Source organism: Suricata suricatta, chromosome 9 (genome assembly GCF_006229205.1).
Source record: "Suricata suricatta isolate VVHF042 chromosome 9, meerkat_22Aug2017_6uvM2_HiC, whole genome shotgun sequence".
NCBI classification, from domain to species: Eukaryota; Metazoa; Chordata; class Mammalia; order Carnivora; family Herpestidae; genus Suricata; species Suricata suricatta.
Window position 1 is genome coordinate 111,721,310 of NC_043708.1, and position 18,123 is coordinate 111,739,432.

General features: G+C 56.3%; 1 protein-coding gene across 5 annotated transcripts in view; it reads left to right on the top strand.

The window, feature by feature from the left end:
- LINGO1 (leucine rich repeat and Ig domain containing 1) overlaps positions 1-17,290 on the top strand; it is a 194,244-nt gene extending 176,954 nt beyond the window's left edge. For all 5 annotated transcript variants that reach the window (XM_029951961.1, XM_029951964.1, XM_029951962.1 and 2 more), the window contains one exon: positions 14,397-17,290. In XM_029951961.1, the coding sequence (XP_029807821.1) occupies positions 14,409-16,253 (1,845 nt within the window). In that variant the 5' untranslated portion in view covers positions 14,397-14,408 and the 3' untranslated portion in view covers positions 16,254-17,290. The remainder of the gene's footprint in view (positions 1-14,396) is intronic.
- The last annotated feature ends 833 nt before the right edge of the window (positions 17,291-18,123 follow it).

Genomic DNA, 18,123 nt, shown 5'->3' on the forward strand with positions numbered 1-18,123 from the left:
GCGGCCGCGGCCCAGCCCCGAGCGGGCAGCCCCGCAGCGAGCTCCCGTGCGGGCCGCCGTTGGCCCGGCTGCACCCTCCTGGGGCCGCGGGGCACCCCAGCGCCATCCAGATTTCTCGTTGGGGTCACAGATCTGACCCTCCTCGAGTCTCAGAAATGAGGATTTCTCCTTTCCTTTCCTCCCACCCCAACAAATTCCTTGTTGGCTAGCTGGGATCCCAGAGCTGTGGAGGGACCCCCCGCGGGCTCCTAGTGAGGCGGGTCTCCCGTCCCCCACCCCTTCTGAGCACCGTTCATCCTGGAGGGTAAGCCCCTTGCTCAGCGGAGCGGCGCCCCTCTCCTTAGATCCCAGATACCCCCTGGCAGCCCTGGCCAGCGCTGGTCACTGGGTAGCTGGAGGATGCAGGTGAGGGACCAGTTTTCTCCATGGGCTCCAATCTGGGCACCAGCTCTGTCCAGACCAGGAGCAACCCCCTTCCAGCTCCAGCCCAAGGAGGGGGAGGAAAGGGGAACTGGGGGGTGGGGAGAGTGCAGGAGAGGGAGTTGGGATTGTGGAGGACCCAGCAACCCTTTAGGGGCCTCCCTTTGTCTGTCTTCAGCCCCGGTTTCTCACTTCCTCCTGCCCCACTTTTCATTCTGAGACAGCCTGTGGGAGGTGGGAACCAGCTGAGAAAAGGGAGGTGAGGAGGGAGTGTCCTGTTCTGCTTCTTCACTCTCCGTGAGGTGGCCAAGGCACCCCCAGAAGATGTGTCTATCCAGGTGGCTTCCAATTGGAGGAGGGGTGGGGCCAGGCCCAGTGGACAGTGCCCTCCCTGCTCTGCCCAGGGCCCCAGCCCAGCGCCCTCCAGCCCTGGATGTGCTGGAGGCATCCCCTTTGTTCTCCGAGGTTCTGGGCTCTGGGGGGAGGAGGTGAAGGGGTGTGTGGGAGGTGCTGGGGGAGTGCAGGAGGCCCTGAGGTGGAGGGCAGTGCCATCTGGGCCAGCCCCTTCCCTGCCAGCCCAGCCTGCCATCGGTCTTCCTCTGCGTGGTTTGGGCAGCCAGAGGGTGCGAGCCCAGCCTGGCCCATGGCTCTGGGCTCAGCCCTGCTGGTCATTCCGGCAACAGCTCCGGCACTGGTGCCTCCCATGCCCAGGGAGCAGTGAGCTGGGCACCCAGGCGGCAAAGCCCCTGGGGCTTCCCCACATCCAGTGAGGAGTGAGGGTGAGAAAAGAGAGTCAGCCATTCCCAGTCCCTTTGTCCTGATGTGGGACCTGGTCTGCCAGGACAGCTTGCCTGCTTTCTCCCCACCGCCTGAGGCAGGAGAGAGGCAATGAGGTGCCAGAAGGGAGAGGGCCAAGAACTCCCTGGAACCTGGAACCCCCGTAGGGACTCCTGGCACCACCCCTATGCCCCTACTGGAGGGGGGCTTTAGCAAAGGTGAGGTTAGCCCCCACTGAGATGCGCTCTTTGTCTCTGTCTCCTCCCCACCCCCCTGCCAATGAAGTGTGAGATGCGCCTTGGAGATGGCTTGGTCAAGGCTGCAGTGCTCCCCAGAGCCTTGATCAATCCCAGGAGCCAGATTTAGGGGGCTGTGTGTGTGCTCAAAGCCCAGGGATCTTGGCTTGTAGGCTGAGGGCCCCTGTGTTGACCAGGGAGAGACTGCTCTGCCCCTTGCAGGAGGCCTCTGATCCTAGTAGTCAGGTGCTCTATACCCTGCTTCTGAGCACCTGGGTTTTCCTTTACTAGATATTGTTTTGTAAAACTCAGAATTCCAGAGGGACATCAAAAACCCCAAATCCCAAATGACCCCAAGCCTCCTGTGTGGGGGGGGTTACTGTTATAAAGCCAGACGGGACCCCTGGTACCAGTGATGCTTCTCAGGCACTGCCCCCCTGGTGCTGACCAAAGCAGATGGCTGAGGGGTCACTACCAGGGCTGAGGGCGCACATTCCTGGGGATAAATGAAGCCATGTGGTGATTTACACAGGGTCCCGTGGAGGCAGCATGTCACATAGTCTCATGGGGCTAGTCAAAGGCCAGGGTGGGGAGGCAGTAGAAGACGGTGTGACTTCAGTCATAGCCTTGCCTTGTTAGCCAGGGTCTCCTGATCTAGCTGTCTTCTGTGTGGCACTCTATGGAAATATGGTACCTTCCAGCCCCAGGGCTCCCCCCCACTTCCCAGTGGTTACCTGTTGATGGCTCTCTGTTCGCTTCCCACCACTTCCTCTACACAACGCCCTATGACCTGTCTTGGTCTGGCATCCCTATCCAAGGCCCTCCTCTCTTCTTCTCCTGGCCCCTCCTCAAAGGAGCCTTGTTGAGGTTCTATGTTACTGATCCTCCTCCTCCGGGCGCCCACAGTGAACCACACTGGTTTGCACCCAATACTGTACCAGCCACACTAGTTCCTGTGTTTATTTTACACATCCTGGCTGAGCTGTTTGGCTCTGGACTAGGCTGTCTTCTGGCTCCCATAGACTGCCTTGAACAACCTGGGCAATCCTGTCCCCATCCCCTGGGCTCCCCTGATTAGCCCCTGGGATAGGGAAAACACTGGGAGGCACCAGGGAGCAGCTAAGGCAAGGACTACCTGGAGGGGAAACAGTGTTCTCAGCCTGTGTGGATGGACAGAGCTAGGTGACCTCAAGGATGCCCCAGGTGGGGTACTTAGTACACACGGGCCCTCAGAGAAGGATGGGATTTGCTTTTCGGGCTGAGGTAGTCCGGGGTCCACCAGAAAGAGGCTAGGGTGGCAGCAGACTTTGCAGAGACACAGAAAACAGAGGATTCCAAAATTGGGGATGGTTCTTTGTAGAAAGAGTGTGGTAAGGCAGGTTCATTTCCAAATGCATTTGAGGCATTCTTGATACTGACCTCTGTTTATTCACTGAATGGATGGATGGATGGATATCCTTGGATGCTGTGGGCCCAGTAGAGCTGTGCTGCCAACAACCTCATCCTCACGTGTGCTTGGTTCCTTTGATGTCACTTTCTAGTGAGCTTATTGAGTGTGGACCCTGGGGCCAGATCCCTGGGTTCAGATCTCAGCCCTACCTCTGCCTAGTTACTTAATCTCCCTGGGCTTCAGTCTCCTTATCCAAAGAGTGAAGGTACCAAGGGCATTTACCTCTAGGACAAGCAGGAGGATTAAGTATGCTAGCATGCCAAGCATTTAGAACAATGCCTAGTAGGGGTGCCTGGGTCGCTCAGTTAACAGTCTGACTTCAGCTCAGGTCATGATCTCACAGCTCATGAGTCCAAGCCCCATGTCAGGCTCTGTGCTGACAGTTCAGAGCCCAGAGCCCACTTTAGATTCTATGTTTCTCCCTCTCTTTCTGGCCCTCCCCTGCTCACACTCTTCTCTCCCTCTCCTTCAAAAATAAATAAACATTAAAAAAAAAAAAAGAACAATGCCTAAAAAACAGTAAACTCTCAAGAAATTTTTACTACTCAGTTTATATCAGTGATGTGTTCACAATCTTTTCCTTGTAACTGGTGCAAAGATTTGATTTTATACCTAAGAAAACTGAGAGCCAGAAGGATGGAATGACTTGCCCGAAGTCCCCAGGCTACAGGCTCAGTCTACAATGCCTTCCTCCCGACCCCTGGGGCTCAGGGCTCACTGGTCTGGGCATGGCCTGGTGATTAGCTAATATATTTAGCATTAGTGATAATAATAATATAACAAAGATGGCAGCCCTATTCCTTAACCTGGACACTGGCACTTTAATAATGATGTACATTTTCCACGTGCTTCTCTTCACTTTATTCCTGGCCTCTCTCTGAGGTAGCCACTATCCTGTCTGTTTTGCATTCCCTTGCCTTTTTAAATTCATGCATTTTAATAGATAGAGATTGTTCCGTTTGTGTTACTTTTGAACTTTGTAAAAAGAACCTGAAACTGTATGCAGCCCTTTAGAATTTGCTTTTTTTCTTCAACATCATATTTGTAAAGCCCTTTCTATATTGTTGCAGATAATGGTAAATGTGGTTCATTTATTTCCATTGATGCATAATGTTCTGTGGTTTGAACATAACACAGTGTATTTATCTTTTATTGATGGGCATGTGGGTTGTTTCCCTTTTTGTTCTTACAACAATGCTGCTGTGAGCCTTCTTGCCCTGTCTCCTGAGGCAATGTACAGAGTGTCTTGGGGCACACAGCTAGGAGCGGAATTGCTGGGCCAAAGGGCTTGTTCATATTCAGCTTTACCAGAAAATGTGTCAAAGTGTTTTCCAAATTGGTAGGACCATTTATGCTTCCCCCAACAGGAGAGGAGTGTCCCCATTGCTCCCCACCCCTGCCAATACTCCGTATGACCAGCTGTCTTGGTTTTTCCCTATTGATTGGGTGTAAAATGGTGTTGCATTATGGCCTCGATGTGCATTTCCAGAATTCAAGGTTTCTGGTGTATGACATGGGGGTTGAGATGGGCAGCAGCCAGTGTGTAACAGGTGCTTAGGAAGTGATTATCCCTTTTGCACCTCATCATCTCCAGTTGTGGGGTACTGTCTGTACAAGCCCTGAGCTCGGGACGGGCAGGAGCAGTCAGGAGGACCCCCCAGGGAAGTGGAGATGACAGAGGAGGCAGCAAAGGGAGATTAAGTCCTGTGCAGTTAGAGCCAAAGGAACCCCAGTGGCTTTGTGTTCACCCCCAGGATGGGCACGGGGTGATCCTAGCTTTGGAAAGGGAGAGAGCCTATGCCTCATTATTTTAATAATGCACAGCTCCCGGAAAAGCTCATCTCCACACCCTGGCGCCTGTCATGGGACTTGGCATTGGTGACCTGGGGAATGAATACTGGATGGAACACACGTACACTTGTTCTTCCTTCGTTCTCGCCTCCTTGGGGAGTCCTCCCCGATTGCCCTTACCCATTGTGTGAATGAGGGGTGGCTGAGCAAGGTAGCTCCTGGGTGTTAGTGAGGTCCCCCCCGGAGGCCCTCTGTGTACCCACACAGGCTGAGAAGCTTGGTGCTGGCAAGGTAATTTGAGGCTGCTCCCTCTGCCAGCCCAGTGCACCAACGGTTGATTCCAGGCCACTTTCCCCGCCCGGACCTGGGCCCCTGGAGCTGGTTAGAGACGAGCGACGGGGCTGGCGGAATAATTATGCCTATTTCATGTGACACCCAAATTGATTGCCGCCAGGGTGACATTACCAGGGCATTGTTCCTTGTCTCCAACCTCTTATTACATGTTATTAGGGTGTGTGGTGTGTGTGTGTTTTTCTATTTTTTCCCATTTCAGGGAATTAATCTCTTTCTGCCACCTCCTCTGCTTCCTCTCCAGAGAACCTGCTCATGTCTCTGAGAGGGGGTGGGGCCTTGGCCAGCACGCTTCCTCTGATGGGCCCGGCACAGGGCAGGAGATGCAGTTGGGAGGGACTGGTCATCTCACATCCCTTTACTTAGGTGTGTGATGGGGGTATCTCAGAGCTAAGAGGAGCTGCTAAGGCATGGACCCTAGCTAGCAAAGGGGTTTCCCTGCCGTGTCCCTGATCCGTAATGCTCTGCTTGCATACTCCTGATGAAAGGCTACTCCCTCACTACCACTAAGGCACATCTTCTATCCTGAGCCATCTGGTCTTCTAGTTGATTCCTCACACTGAGCTGAATGGGCCTCTCCTAGCACCCTGCCTGTGGGTTTTGACTCCACCCTCTTGGCTTGCATTGGACTCTTTGCACCCTCTGCCTTCCCCTTAGAGATTTGCAGAGATGCCTCCCCCCAAGGCCCCTCATAAACAGGCAGCTGCGTGGCAGTGTCACTTATGCCTGAGCAGAACATGGAACCCATATGCACCTGACCAGAGGGTGCGCCGCCTCTCCATTCAGAGCTCCGTGTACCAGGTTGAAGAATGGGTTTTGGCAAGGGGTTGGACAAGACTCACTTGAGCAGAGGGGGCTTTGAGTGGTCCGTGGTGATAGAAGGGAAAGTGTTTTTATTTATAAAAGAAAAAAACCTCACTGGGCCTTGGTTTGGGTGTCTTGGGAGTTGTTTTTAAATTGTTTCCCCTTTTTGAGGCAGAAATAACTCAGACCTTCACTTGTCCCTGATCTAGCCCCACTATGGTAACCTGGCATTACACTGGGGAGAGACACTGTGGGACCTAGGACAAACCCCTCATTTCCCTCACCCGGGGGGTGGTCTCTAGGGTTACCATGCCTCTGGAGCCAGACAAATTCAGTAACCTTGGGCAGGTGAACTAGTGGCTTGGAGCCTCAGTTTCCTCAACAGAGACGTGGGGTTAATGGTTCCTCCCTCATCAGGTATGTGGTGAGGGTTGGTGGGGTCATTCCACAAAGCACTCAGTGTATATGTTTGGTATAAACGTCTCTTTCCTTCTCCCTCTTTGAGTTCTCTGCCCCCAGCCCAGGGCAGTGAGAAGTCTGCTGTTCCTTTTCCTGAATGGGAAGTTTAGAGCCCTGAGATATAAAGCCACTTGCCCACAATCATACAGCTCAGCAGGCCCTTGAACCTGAATCCAGGAAAGGGGGTATGCAGGCGTGGTCAGGGCAGCCTTGGGTCCAACTGCCTCAGGCCTGATCCCAGCTCTGCCGTTTATTGCTGTATGATTTGTGGCAAACTGCATCACCTCTCTGTGCCTCGGTTCTCTAATCTGTAGAATGGGGATAACAGTACCAACCTAATAAGATTGCTGTGAAGCTTGAACAAGTTCATGTTTGAGTTCATATCATGCTAGCTGTTTGACCTTGAGCAAGTTACAGAACCTGTTTCTGCTTCTGTTTTTCCCATCTGCAAAGTGGGGATAATAACACAGCCCTACTTCAACAAGTTGTGTGGTAGAAATAATTTTTTTTAGTTTATTTATTTTGAGAGAGAGAAAGGGAGTGACTATAGGAGAGGCAGTGACTATGAGAGAGGGAGGGTGAGAGGGAGAGAGAGAATCCCAAGCATGCTTCACACCGCCAGCATAGAGGCTGACACAGGGCTTGATCTCACGAACTGTGAGATTGTGACCTGAGACAAAACCAGGAGTCAGACATTCAACCAACTTGGCCATCCAAGCACCCCAAGAAATGAATTTTTATATGGAAAGTATGTGGAATAATGCCGGGCACACAAAAGGCCTCATTCTCATTATCATTATATGTATTAGGTCTCTGGCCTTCCAATGCCTCCGGTTGCCCTCAGCAAGCTGCTCCCTACCCTGGGCCTCAGAGGCTGTGGGCTCCTCTTCTTTCAAGCTCAAGGCTGATGCCCTCCCAGGTAGGGATTGGTTGGTTTCCAGGCTTCCAAAGCCTGAGGCGGGCCAGTCTGCACTGTTCCCAAGGTAGAGGAGCCCTGAGGGCTGAGGCAACCTGTTTGCATGAGGGGGTCTGCCAGGCACCTCCCAAGATGGCCTGGGTGGGGGTTGGAGCCAGAGGCCTTCAGGGGCACCTTCTTGCCCCTTGACGCCTATGTTGGTGTCTTAGACCCAGAGAGGAGGGAGGAAAGGAGATAGGGACATAGGGGTCTGGGGACCTGGGTTTTCCTTGAGGCCTGTCAGGTCACCACATGGGTGCTTACCTACGCCTCCTCAATTCTGGGACAGCTCCAACCCGAGTAGGGGTGTTGTCCACTCAGGTGGGCTCAGCACGACCACAAGGAAGCTTCCTAGAACGGGTGGCCTTCTCCCACTTCCCCCAGGACAGCTCCTAGGGATGCTAGGACTCTCACCTCAAAACAAGCCTGTGAAGGGGCAGGCAAGACCCAGTGTGGTCCAGGGCTCACCCAAGGTCATACGGTGGGGCTGACTGGGGCCAGGCCTGGGACCCGTGAACCCCATGCCTCTTGCTTACCTAGAAGTGGGCTCTTCTAGGTCTTGCTCCACCCCTGCTCCTCCCCATCAAGCCGGCCACTCCTGGAGGGCAGAGCCTATATATAGAAACCTTTAAACACTAAGATGCTTTGACAATTAAAATTCATAATTTATCCTGAAAACGGCCTGGGGCTGTGGGCTGGCCGGAAGGTTAGCAGCTCCTGAGATGAGCTGTGCTCTGGTGGGGTGGGCAGGGGCACCCCTCCCTCAGATGCAGGGGGGCAGGTGCTCACCCCAGACCACACACAGGGGCAGCTGCCCTAGCAAACAGGCAGGCAGGCCCACTGTGCCCAGTCAGCACCCTCCAGGCCGGCTCGGCTGGTGGTGCAGGTGAGCACCTCTGGGAGCAGTTTGAGTTTCCAAATGCACCTAAGAGATGGGGCTGGCGGCACTGGGCCAGGGAGGGTGTGGGGTGGCAGGAGGAGGGACAGCAGGCAGGCCACCCCCCTACACACACACACACACACACACACACACACACACACACACACACACACACACGTCCCAGGGGCCTAACAACTCTGCCAAAACCAAGAGCAAGAGGAAAATAAAGAATTATACACGACAAAGGACATGACCTCAATTTTCTTCCAGGTTGATTTTTCTCTCCCTGTGGGGGGCTGCTGCAGGAGGAGGAGAAGGGAGAGGGAGAGGCCGAACCAAGGCGGGCAGACAAGCCCAGGAGGAGACAGCCATGCTGCCCGCCTCTGGCCACGCAGACTGGGTTTCTCCTCCTGGAGGCCAGCCTGGGCACCGGAACCTTCCTCTCAGGGCTCCACCCGTCCACCCGCATTCCCTGTGCCAGAGGGCAGCCCCTGCCCAATTAGGCTGGCCGGGGACTGAGTTTCCCCCATTAGCAGCTCACACCTTAAAGTATTATCAGCCATTCACACCTCAGCAGGGATTAGCCCTAGAAAGCCAGAATGGAATGGTTTTAGAAGGAGCCCAGACAGTCTGGATTTGGGGTAGGAGAGAAGCAATTAGGAGTCGCTGGGTGCTCTCCACCCCTGCACACCTTTACTCACACTATTCCCTCCCTCGGATATGCCTTCCCCCTGCTCTCTCTTGGCCTGTGGAAATGTATTTGTGTTTCAGCCTGAGCTCTTGACACCTCCTCCTCCTCCAGGAAAGCCTGAGGAGGGGGTGTTCTCCTGGCTCCCTCTGCCCCTTTGCCGGGGTGGGAGGTGAAGTTCAACCCTGGCCCTGCCCTGGGGGCTCCCAATCTGGGGGGCGGGGGCTCTCTAAGCTCTGAGAGGGAGGAAGGGAGAGAGCAAACAGCAGTGGCAGGTGCTCCTCGAGGCAGGACATGGCAGAGAACCCCAGAGGGGCTCCTGGGAGGGTGACACCTCCTTGAGCTGGATTCTGAAAGCTGAGTGCAAGAGCTCTGGGCACATGGTGGACAGCCAGCCACTGCTGGGGGAGAGAGGACCGACCTAGGGTGACCGTTGAGGGCTTTGTAGTCAGGCCTCACTGGCCCCCCACCTCCAACCCCTTGCTGGCCACGTGGCCATGGCTGCCTTTGGGGGATCCACTTTCCACAACACCTGTTATCCTTTCATGAAATAGATCTGTGGCGCCAGGCCCTGGAGCTGAAGGCAAAGAGGGGACCCCAGGCAGGCAGAGACTTGGGGACAGGGCAGGTCACCAGGAATCTGTCTCTGTTCTTTGGTTACCCTGCATGCATGCCTTCATTTTTCTGAGTAATCAGAACTACCTCGGGGGTGGTGGTGAGGACAGGATGTGAAACGGGCCAGGGCTTGTGACCTGCGGCACGCGCACAGCTCGGGAAACGGGAGCAGAGCCTGTGGGGCAGCTCTCCCTCCATCTTCCCCTGACCTGTGCCAACCCTCCCTACCCGCTGTTCCAGTGCCCATCTTTCTCCTGCATCCTCTCTGCCTCTCTCTCCTCCTCCTGTTCTTTCCTGTTTGGCCCCCTGTGTGTCTTCTCTTCTCTGTTGCTGTCACCCTTCCTCTGCTGCTCTTCTGCGCATCTCTTGGCGGCAGAGCTGGACAGGGCTGTAGGCAGATGTTCTGATGCCCTCAGTCCCCTTCCCAGGCCTGCCATGTCCCTCCTCACTCCCTCCTGCTGCAGACCCGGTGGTAGAAAGGTAGAATGTAGGATGTCAGGACAGGACTTGAAGGGGCATGCCCACCTCATTTGCACATGGAGCAACAGCCCACTGCGATTGCTCAGGTCACACGGCCAGGCTGACTCCCGAGCCTCCAGCAATGGCAATGGGCACGTCCGTGCCTGGGACCGCGTGCCTGTGGGGTGGGGGGAGCCCTGTGCTCCTTGAGGAATGCTGAGTGGGAACACCATGAAATATTGATACCATAAACCTAAAATAGCAAAGCCTTCCATTCTGTGCTGCAGCCACACACACACACACACACACACACACACACACACACACCCTATATTAGGTGAGATTCTAGCACAGACAGTAGCATCGGGCACAGGAGGAAAAACTCAGTGTGTTCAAGGTACACAGTCAGGGAACGGCTGGTGTCAGGTCTTGGGGCACCTGCCTGAGCTCCCTAAGGGGGTCCGCCCTGGGGCCTGCCCCCAGCTCTGCCCTGACAGGCCTGCCCCTCCTGTTGTGGCTGTGTTTTCAGAATTCTGGCCTCATACCAGGCAAGCTGACCAGGGGGAACAGAGCTCTGCTGCCCCCTAACTTTGTACCTAGGCCAGAGGGCACATGAATTCTCTCCTGGAAGCCTCAGTCTTCATCTGTAAAATGGCTACGAAGTAACCTCTTTTAAAAAAATTTTTTTAAATGTTTGCATTTATTTTGGGGGGCGGGGAAGGGCAGAGAGAGGGAGACAGAGAATCCAAAGCAGGCTCCAGGCTCTGAGTTGTCAGCACAAAACCTGATGCAGGGCTCGAATCCACTAGTGGTGAGATCACAACCTGAGCCGAAGTCGGACACTTAACCTACTGAGCCACCCAGACGCTCCTGAAATAACCTCTTTTGAATGCTGCCTTAGCAAAGGGAATGAGCCTTGCCCTCTCTCCCCAAGTCTACTCATGGGTGAGGTCCCATGCCCCTTCCATCCTTGCCAGGCCCCTTTCCCATCCTGAACCCACAGGGGACAGCCCCACTGGGAGGCCTTTCAGATAGATCCTTCCGGCCCCAGTGGAACTGCACTTTGGGGGCCTGAGTCCCCACTCCTCTTCACCCTGAACCAGGTTTGACAGTGTGACTTTCTAGCTGGTGCAAGTCATTTTCTGTTGTGGGCTCCCTCGGGGAACCTGGAATCCAGCCCCTCACTGTACAGTGGAGGAAGTAGACCAGAGAGGGCAGGCCTTGTCCAAGGACACACAACAGAGTGGCCAAAGAACCATATGGGGCCGGTGTGGGGAGCCACTGAGCGAGGCATATATGCCTGAGGCTAGGAGTGAGAATGTGAGGTGGAGGTCGGATCCAGAGGGCTCAGGCCGCTGTGGGCTCTGACATTGTGCCCCGGGCACTGCTCTCCCTTAGCCTGCCCACCTGCCTGCTTTCCATGTTTATTCCCTTTGTATTTATTGGTCCAATTTTTAAACTCTTGCCCTTGTGAGAAGCCCTTCAGGGGGCAAGGATCCAAAATAAAACGCTGATTAAAATGCATAAAACACTTCTCCTCTGCAATGGCAGGAGTGACCAGCGGGATCCACGGTGCCAGGAAGGCAGGGGCAGCACATTGCCCACTCAGCAGTTCTGGCGGCCCCCTCTGGCACGGCGTGGCCCTGGCAGCACCCCGAGATGACAGGGGCCCCCTGGGGGTGTCAGTCCAGGAGACAAGGCCCAGTGTGCTGTGCTCCTGCTGGGCCAGCGTATTAACCTCTCCAGGCCCATTTCCCCACCTTTCAGGACAGCCACTCAGCGGCCCTCAACCACTGCACAAACGCTTCCATACACTCTTTCAGAGGACACCCCTGGGCACTGCTCCGTGAGACAGAAGCACCCGTGACTGTCTGACCACAGATTAGGCATATATCAAGGGCGCGGCGCTGGGCACGGAGGATCTGGTGCATATTCCCCTCTTTGTTCAGGTTCCCAGGAAACTCTCACCTTTAGTCATGATGCATGACTTCGTGGCATTCTCTCCTCACTGGCTGGCGTTATCTTTTTATCATCTTGTTGCATAATGTTTTCTGTTAGTCGGCTCAAGTTATTTTTAGAACAAGGTGTGCTATACAGCAGTTACATAACGTCACTACCAATAAGTGTAAGGTGCTTTAGTGTTGTGGGAAAGAGTTGATTTCCAACTGCGTAGGTTCCGGATGGCTTCGTGGAGGAGGTGGCCTTTGAGAAGGGAGGTCACAAATGCTGCTAGGGCAGGAGGCTGGGAGGGTCCTCCAAGAGGAGATGGTTTAGAGCCAGGATAAGGTGGGGACACCTGGGTGGCTTCAGGGGGCGGACTGCTGGGAGAGGAGTACCTGGGTAGGTTGAGGCAGGATGGTGGTGGCTCTGAATGCCTTATTCTCACGTATGTGAGGGACTTACCAGCATCTCAGGTGGCCTGTGCTGTTGCTGTCCCCCGTGTCAGTCCTCAGCCCCCTCTCCAGCAGCCCCCACTTTGCCCACCAGCCCAGCCCTGAGCTGGGTGCTAAAAGTCCTATTTACCTCTCCAGGTCCCCAGCCCTACACCCGCTCCGGCCCCAGCTGCCGGCCCAATTACTTATTGATCGTCTGTCAGGATGTTTGCTTTTCTGGTGGTGACTAGAGCATGTGTGACTGGAAAATGGCCCGGTGGGGGGCGGGGTAGGCTGAACCACAGGAGTCTGGAGAGAGGATGAGAGGGGCTGAGGGGAGAAAGAGAGGCAAAGCCGTTGGGGATAACAAAACCTCTCAGATTCCATAACATGTCAGTGACACCAGAGCCCTCTCTGGTTAATCAGTCACTTAGTCGATCAACAACCACGGAGCACTGTCAGTCCTGGGAGACTGCTGGAGCATTGGAAGGTGTGTAACATGTCTCACAGACTAGAGCTCTGGTCCCAGATCCACTCCCTTCTACAGGCTGTGTTTCCTTGGGCAGCCATAAGCTCTTTGAGCCTCAACCCCCTTGCCTGAGGGTTGGAGTGTGGGCGACAAGACCTATGGCCTTGAAAGCAGAGGTTTGGTACAGATGTGTGTCAGGGGTGGTGGGCTGCTGGAAGAGGTGGGAGAAGGGCCTGATCAGGGGCAGAGCTGTGGGGCCCTCCCAGCCTGGGTTTCCCCTTCCTGTAATGAGCCCCGTTTGGCACCATGTGTGTGGGGTGTGTGAACAGGCGGCAGAGGCCCAAGGGTGGCAGGCTGGGGCGCGATGGCTGGGGCGCGATGGCTGGGGCGCGATGGCTGGGGCGGGATGGATTTTACCCCACCAGTAGCAGGTGGGCTGCGGTGTGGCCCCCTGAAGTCCAGACTAGCCCTCCCAGCTCCCTCCTGACCCTGCTGTTCCATGGGGTGCGGAACAGAGGAGGGAAAGAGGAGGTGGGGAGGCAGTCTGGGCGCAGGTGGGAGCAGGTAGCCTCCCAACACGGCGGGGAGAGACTCACTTCTGCACGCCCCTTGCTTACTCCACCTGCAGCCTGTACGCAAGCAGGGCCCCCCCTCCCCGCCTATCACTACCCCTGCCACTACCCTTGTCATGGCCACTGAAGACCATCGTGTTCCTCAGGGCCCAACTGTAGCGAGCTTGTGTCCTCAGTGCCGCGGTGTGGAGGAACGCCTCCAGCTGCCGGTACCGTCGTGGGTTGTGGGAATCTGAACGCCCCCACGTCAGACTTGCACTCTCACAGAACCCCGGCTCGAGGAGGAGTGTGATCGTAACCTCTAGAGACATGCAGGAGGCATCAGGGTAGAGTCCTGGCCTTCTGGTTGGGGTGCCCTCCACTGATCCAGAAACCCCATTGGGGAGCAGATTTGTGACCACTGACAGGTGCCACTGGGTTTGCTGATGTCCCAGGACGTGGGGTGGGGGCTCAGCTGCAGTGCCAGTTGAGGAGGGCGCTGTGCTGTCTGGGCCTGAGGGAGTTCAGGCTACAGGCTGAGAGGGTGTCCCCCAACAGTCTCAGAAGCCCTTGCCTGACAGGCTGGGGACCAGATATGCTCCTCTGCAGGCTGTTTCCAGAGGCTGCAGCCTTTGAGCCCTTTGATTCCCTCAGTGAGCCCCAAGAGCTACTCAGCAGGTCCGGCTTTCTCCCTGATAAGCACCAGGAGAAGCTGAGATTGGGGCCTGGGGTGAGGAATGGGGTTCGTGCCTGGATCGCATTGCCTGTAAAACATGAGATGTAAAGGAGGTGGTATTGGGGTGCTAATACCAGGCTCCTAGGAGGTGACTGTCCTATTGGTGAACTCCCTCAATCCCAGGGATGCTGGGAAATTCCTTTGGGAGGACTCTGGGCAGGGTAAGGAGCAAGGAAGAAGCAGCAGGTAGCAGGAGGCTCTCTGGCCTAGGCATCAGGACCTCACCCTTGGGTCCCAGGAGTGTCCCATGCAGTGCGGATCCCTAGCTCTCTCTCTGTGTCAGGGACTTCCTGACATGGGCAGGAGGGCACAGACTGGGGTCCAGCCAGACACTTTCCTCTAACTGCCCCCTCTGTCCTGTGCTTGCTCCTTCCTGGCTACAGGTGAGCGAGAGGATGCTGGCGGGGGGCGTGAGGAGCATGCCCAGCCCCCTCCTGGCTTGCTGGCAGCCCATCCTCCTGCTGGTGCTGGGCTCGGTGCTGTCAGGCTCGGCCACTGGCTGCCCGCCCCGCTGCGAGTGCTCCGCCCAGGACCGCGCCGTGCTCTGCCACCGCAGGCGCTTCGTGGCGGTCCCCGAGGGCATCCCCACCGAGACCCGCCTGCTGGACCTGGGTAAGAACCGCATCAAAACGCTAAACCAGGACGAGTTCGCCAGCTTCCCACACCTGGAAGAGCTAGAGCTCAACGAGAACATTGTGAGTGCTGTAGAGCCCGGCGCCTTCAACAACCTCTTTAGCCTCCGGACGCTGGGGCTGCGCAGCAACCGCCTGAAGCTCATCCCCCTGGGTGTCTTCACCGGCCTCAGCAACCTGACCAAGCTGGACATCAGCGAGAACAAGATCGTCATCCTGCTGGACTACATGTTCCAGGACCTGTACAACCTCAAGTCGCTGGAGGTCGGCGACAACGACCTCGTCTACATCTCCCACCGCGCCTTCAGTGGCCTCAACAGCCTGGAGCAGCTGACGCTCGAGAAATGCAACCTGACCTCCATCCCCACTGAGGCGCTGTCCCACCTGCACAGTCTCATCGTCCTGAGGCTCCGGCACCTCAACATCAACGCCATCCGGGACTATTCCTTCAAGAGGTTGTACCGGCTCAAGGTCTTGGAGATCTCTCACTGGCCCTACTTGGACACCATGACACCCAACTGCCTCTATGGCCTCAACCTGACGTCCCTGTCCATCACGCACTGCAATCTGACCGCCGTGCCCTACCTGGCTGTGCGCCACCTGGTCTATCTCCGCTTCCTCAACCTCTCCTACAATCCCATCAGCACCATCGAGGGCGCCATGCTGCATGAGCTGCTGCGGCTGCAGGAGATCCAGCTGGTGGGCGGGCAGCTGGCTGTGGTGGAGCCCTATGCTTTCCGCGGCCTCAACTACCTGCGTGTGCTAAACGTCTCGGGCAACCAGCTGACCACCCTGGAGGAGTCAGCCTTCCACTCGGTGGGCAACCTGGAGACGCTCATCCTGGACTCCAACCCACTGGCCTGCGACTGCCGGCTCCTGTGGGTGTTCCGGCGCCGCTGGCGGCTCAACTTCAACCGGCAGCAGCCCACGTGTGCTACACCCGAATTCGTCCAAGGCAAGGAGTTCAAGGACTTCCCCGACGTGCTCCTGCCCAACTACTTTACCTGCCGCCGCGCCCGCATCCGGGACCGCAAAGCCCAGCAGGTGTTTGTGGACGAGGGCCACACGGTGCAGTTTGTGTGCCGGGCTGATGGCGACCCGCCGCCCGCCATCCTCTGGCTCTCGCCCCGCAAGCACCTGGTCTCAGCCAAGAGCAACGGGCGGCTCACAGTCTTCCCTGATGGCACGCTGGAGGTGCGCTATGCCCAGGTCCAGGACAATGGCACGTACCTGTGCATTGCGGCCAACGCGGGCGGCAACGACTCCATGCCAGCCCACCTGCATGTGCGCAGCTACTCGCCCGACTGGCCCCATCAGCCCAACAAGACCTTCGCCTTCATCTCCAACCAGCCGGGCGAGGGAGAGGCCAACAGCACTCGAGCCACCGTGCCTTTCCCCTTCGACATCAAGACCCTCATCATTGCCACCACCATGGGCTTCATCTCTTTCCTGGGCGTCGTCCTCTTCTGCCTGGTGCTCCTCTTTCTCTGGAGCCGGGGCAAGGGCAACACGAAGCACAACATCGAGATCGAGTATGTGCCCCGCAAGTCGGACGCCGGCATCAGCTCTGCCGACGCTCCACGCAAGTTCAACATGAAAATGATATGAGGACAGGGCAGCGGGGGCAGAGACCCCCGGGGTGAGCCGGGCAGGGGAAGGGGCCTGGCCGCCATAAGCCCGCTCCTCAGTCCTTCCCGTCTCCTCCCTGCCCCTCCACACACTCTTTTTCTTCCTCCCAGCCCCGGTCCCTGCTGCCCCCCTCCCACCAGCCCTCACCGCCTGCCCTGTTCCTAGCAGGACCTCAGCAGTCCAGGCCTGGGGACCCCACCTGCACAGGGGCACTCGTTGACAGACTGGAGTTGGAAGCTGACAGACCAACATGCAGCACAGTCAATAATTCAATAAAAAAAAAGTTAAGAACTTCCTCTGTAACTTGGGTTTCAATAATTATGGATTTTTATGAAAACTTGAAATAATAAAAAGAGAAAAAAACTATTTCCTATAGCTAGTCGGAATGCAAACTTTTGACGTCCTGATTGCTCCAGGGCCCTCTTCCAACTCAGTTTCTTGTTTTTCTCTTCCTCCTCCTCCTCCTTCTCTTCCTCCTTTCTCTTCTCTTCCCCTATGGGGAGGGATCACTCAGGAAAACAGGAAAGGAGTTTTGAGCCCCGCCTGCCCAGGTGGCTGACACGAGTGGGCAAGCGGGGCAGGTGCGGGCCCAGCTCTGGGCTGGCTGTTTGCAGGGAGCAGGTGGAGGAGACAGGGCTGCCTGGTGGGGGTGGGGGCTGTCGGCCAAACTGCCAGGAAGTGCTACTGCCAGGGGCTGGGGGGCCTGGCTCAGGTGTGGCTGAGACTCTGGACAGGGGCTGGGGTCCTCCGGGAGGACGGCACAGTCAGTGGAGAGAGCCAGGGGCTGGGGGAGGGACTGAAGCCCAACTTCTGGTCCCAGCTCTGCTGCTGACTTACCATGTGGCTTCAAATAGGTCATTGACCCTCTCTGGGCCTCAGTCTCCACATCTGTACAAATGGAATCGTTATGCCCCGCCCTGCCTACCTCACAGGGCTGTTGTGAGGAATTGATGAGATGATGTATGTGAAACACTTTGTAACCTGTAAAGCGCTGTGCACATGTGTGGGTGACTGTTCTCATTATGGTCATTATTATCTCACTGTTGGGGATGGGGCTCCCGAAGGGATGTCAGGGTTGGGGGCATACCAGGCAAGGGCCGCTCCAGGGGCTTTCAAAGGCTCCTGCCGGGACAGCAGTCCAGGCCACTGCCATACTCTAGCCTAGCCTGGGCTCTGAAGAGCCATGGGGTTGGGGGTCCTAGCACTCAAGCCCCCCTGGAGGGTCAGAGGTGGCCCCGCCCTCTTAGACCAAACCCTGCCACTCCAGACTCGGCCCTGGAAAGGCATGTCCCTGATGACAGAAGTACAAAGAGCCAGTCAGATCACCCTGTACCTTCCGCTGACTTCGTGGGCCCTGGCAGCCCATGTGCACACCCTCACCTCCGTCAGGCAGGGAGGGCACCACGGTAAGGGAGGCCTGGTTTCTCCCCTTTGTGTCTCCTCTTTCTCTTCAGGGACTACTCCATTCCACCCCATGGTGGGCCCAGGATGATCTGCTCCCTGTTAGTCATCAAGCTAGGGGAGAATCCAGCGCTACAGGAGCGGACAGGCTTAGCCGAGTGAGCAGGGGAAGCAATGGGGAGGTCAGCACTTGGCTCCAACCGGGGCTCTTCCTGGGGCTCACACCCCCAACCCAAGCTGGCATGGGCTAGGTAGCTGCATGCCTAGCACCTTCTTAACCAAGCCTCTGGTGGGGTGGCCTGGGGAGCAGAGTCTTGCAGGGAGTTGGCATTCACTCATTCATTCATTCATTCATTCACTCATTATTCATTCATTTATTATTCTCATCTACAGATGTGCCTGAGGGCCTGCTCTGCTCTCAGTTCCCAGCTGATGCAGTTTGCAGTCA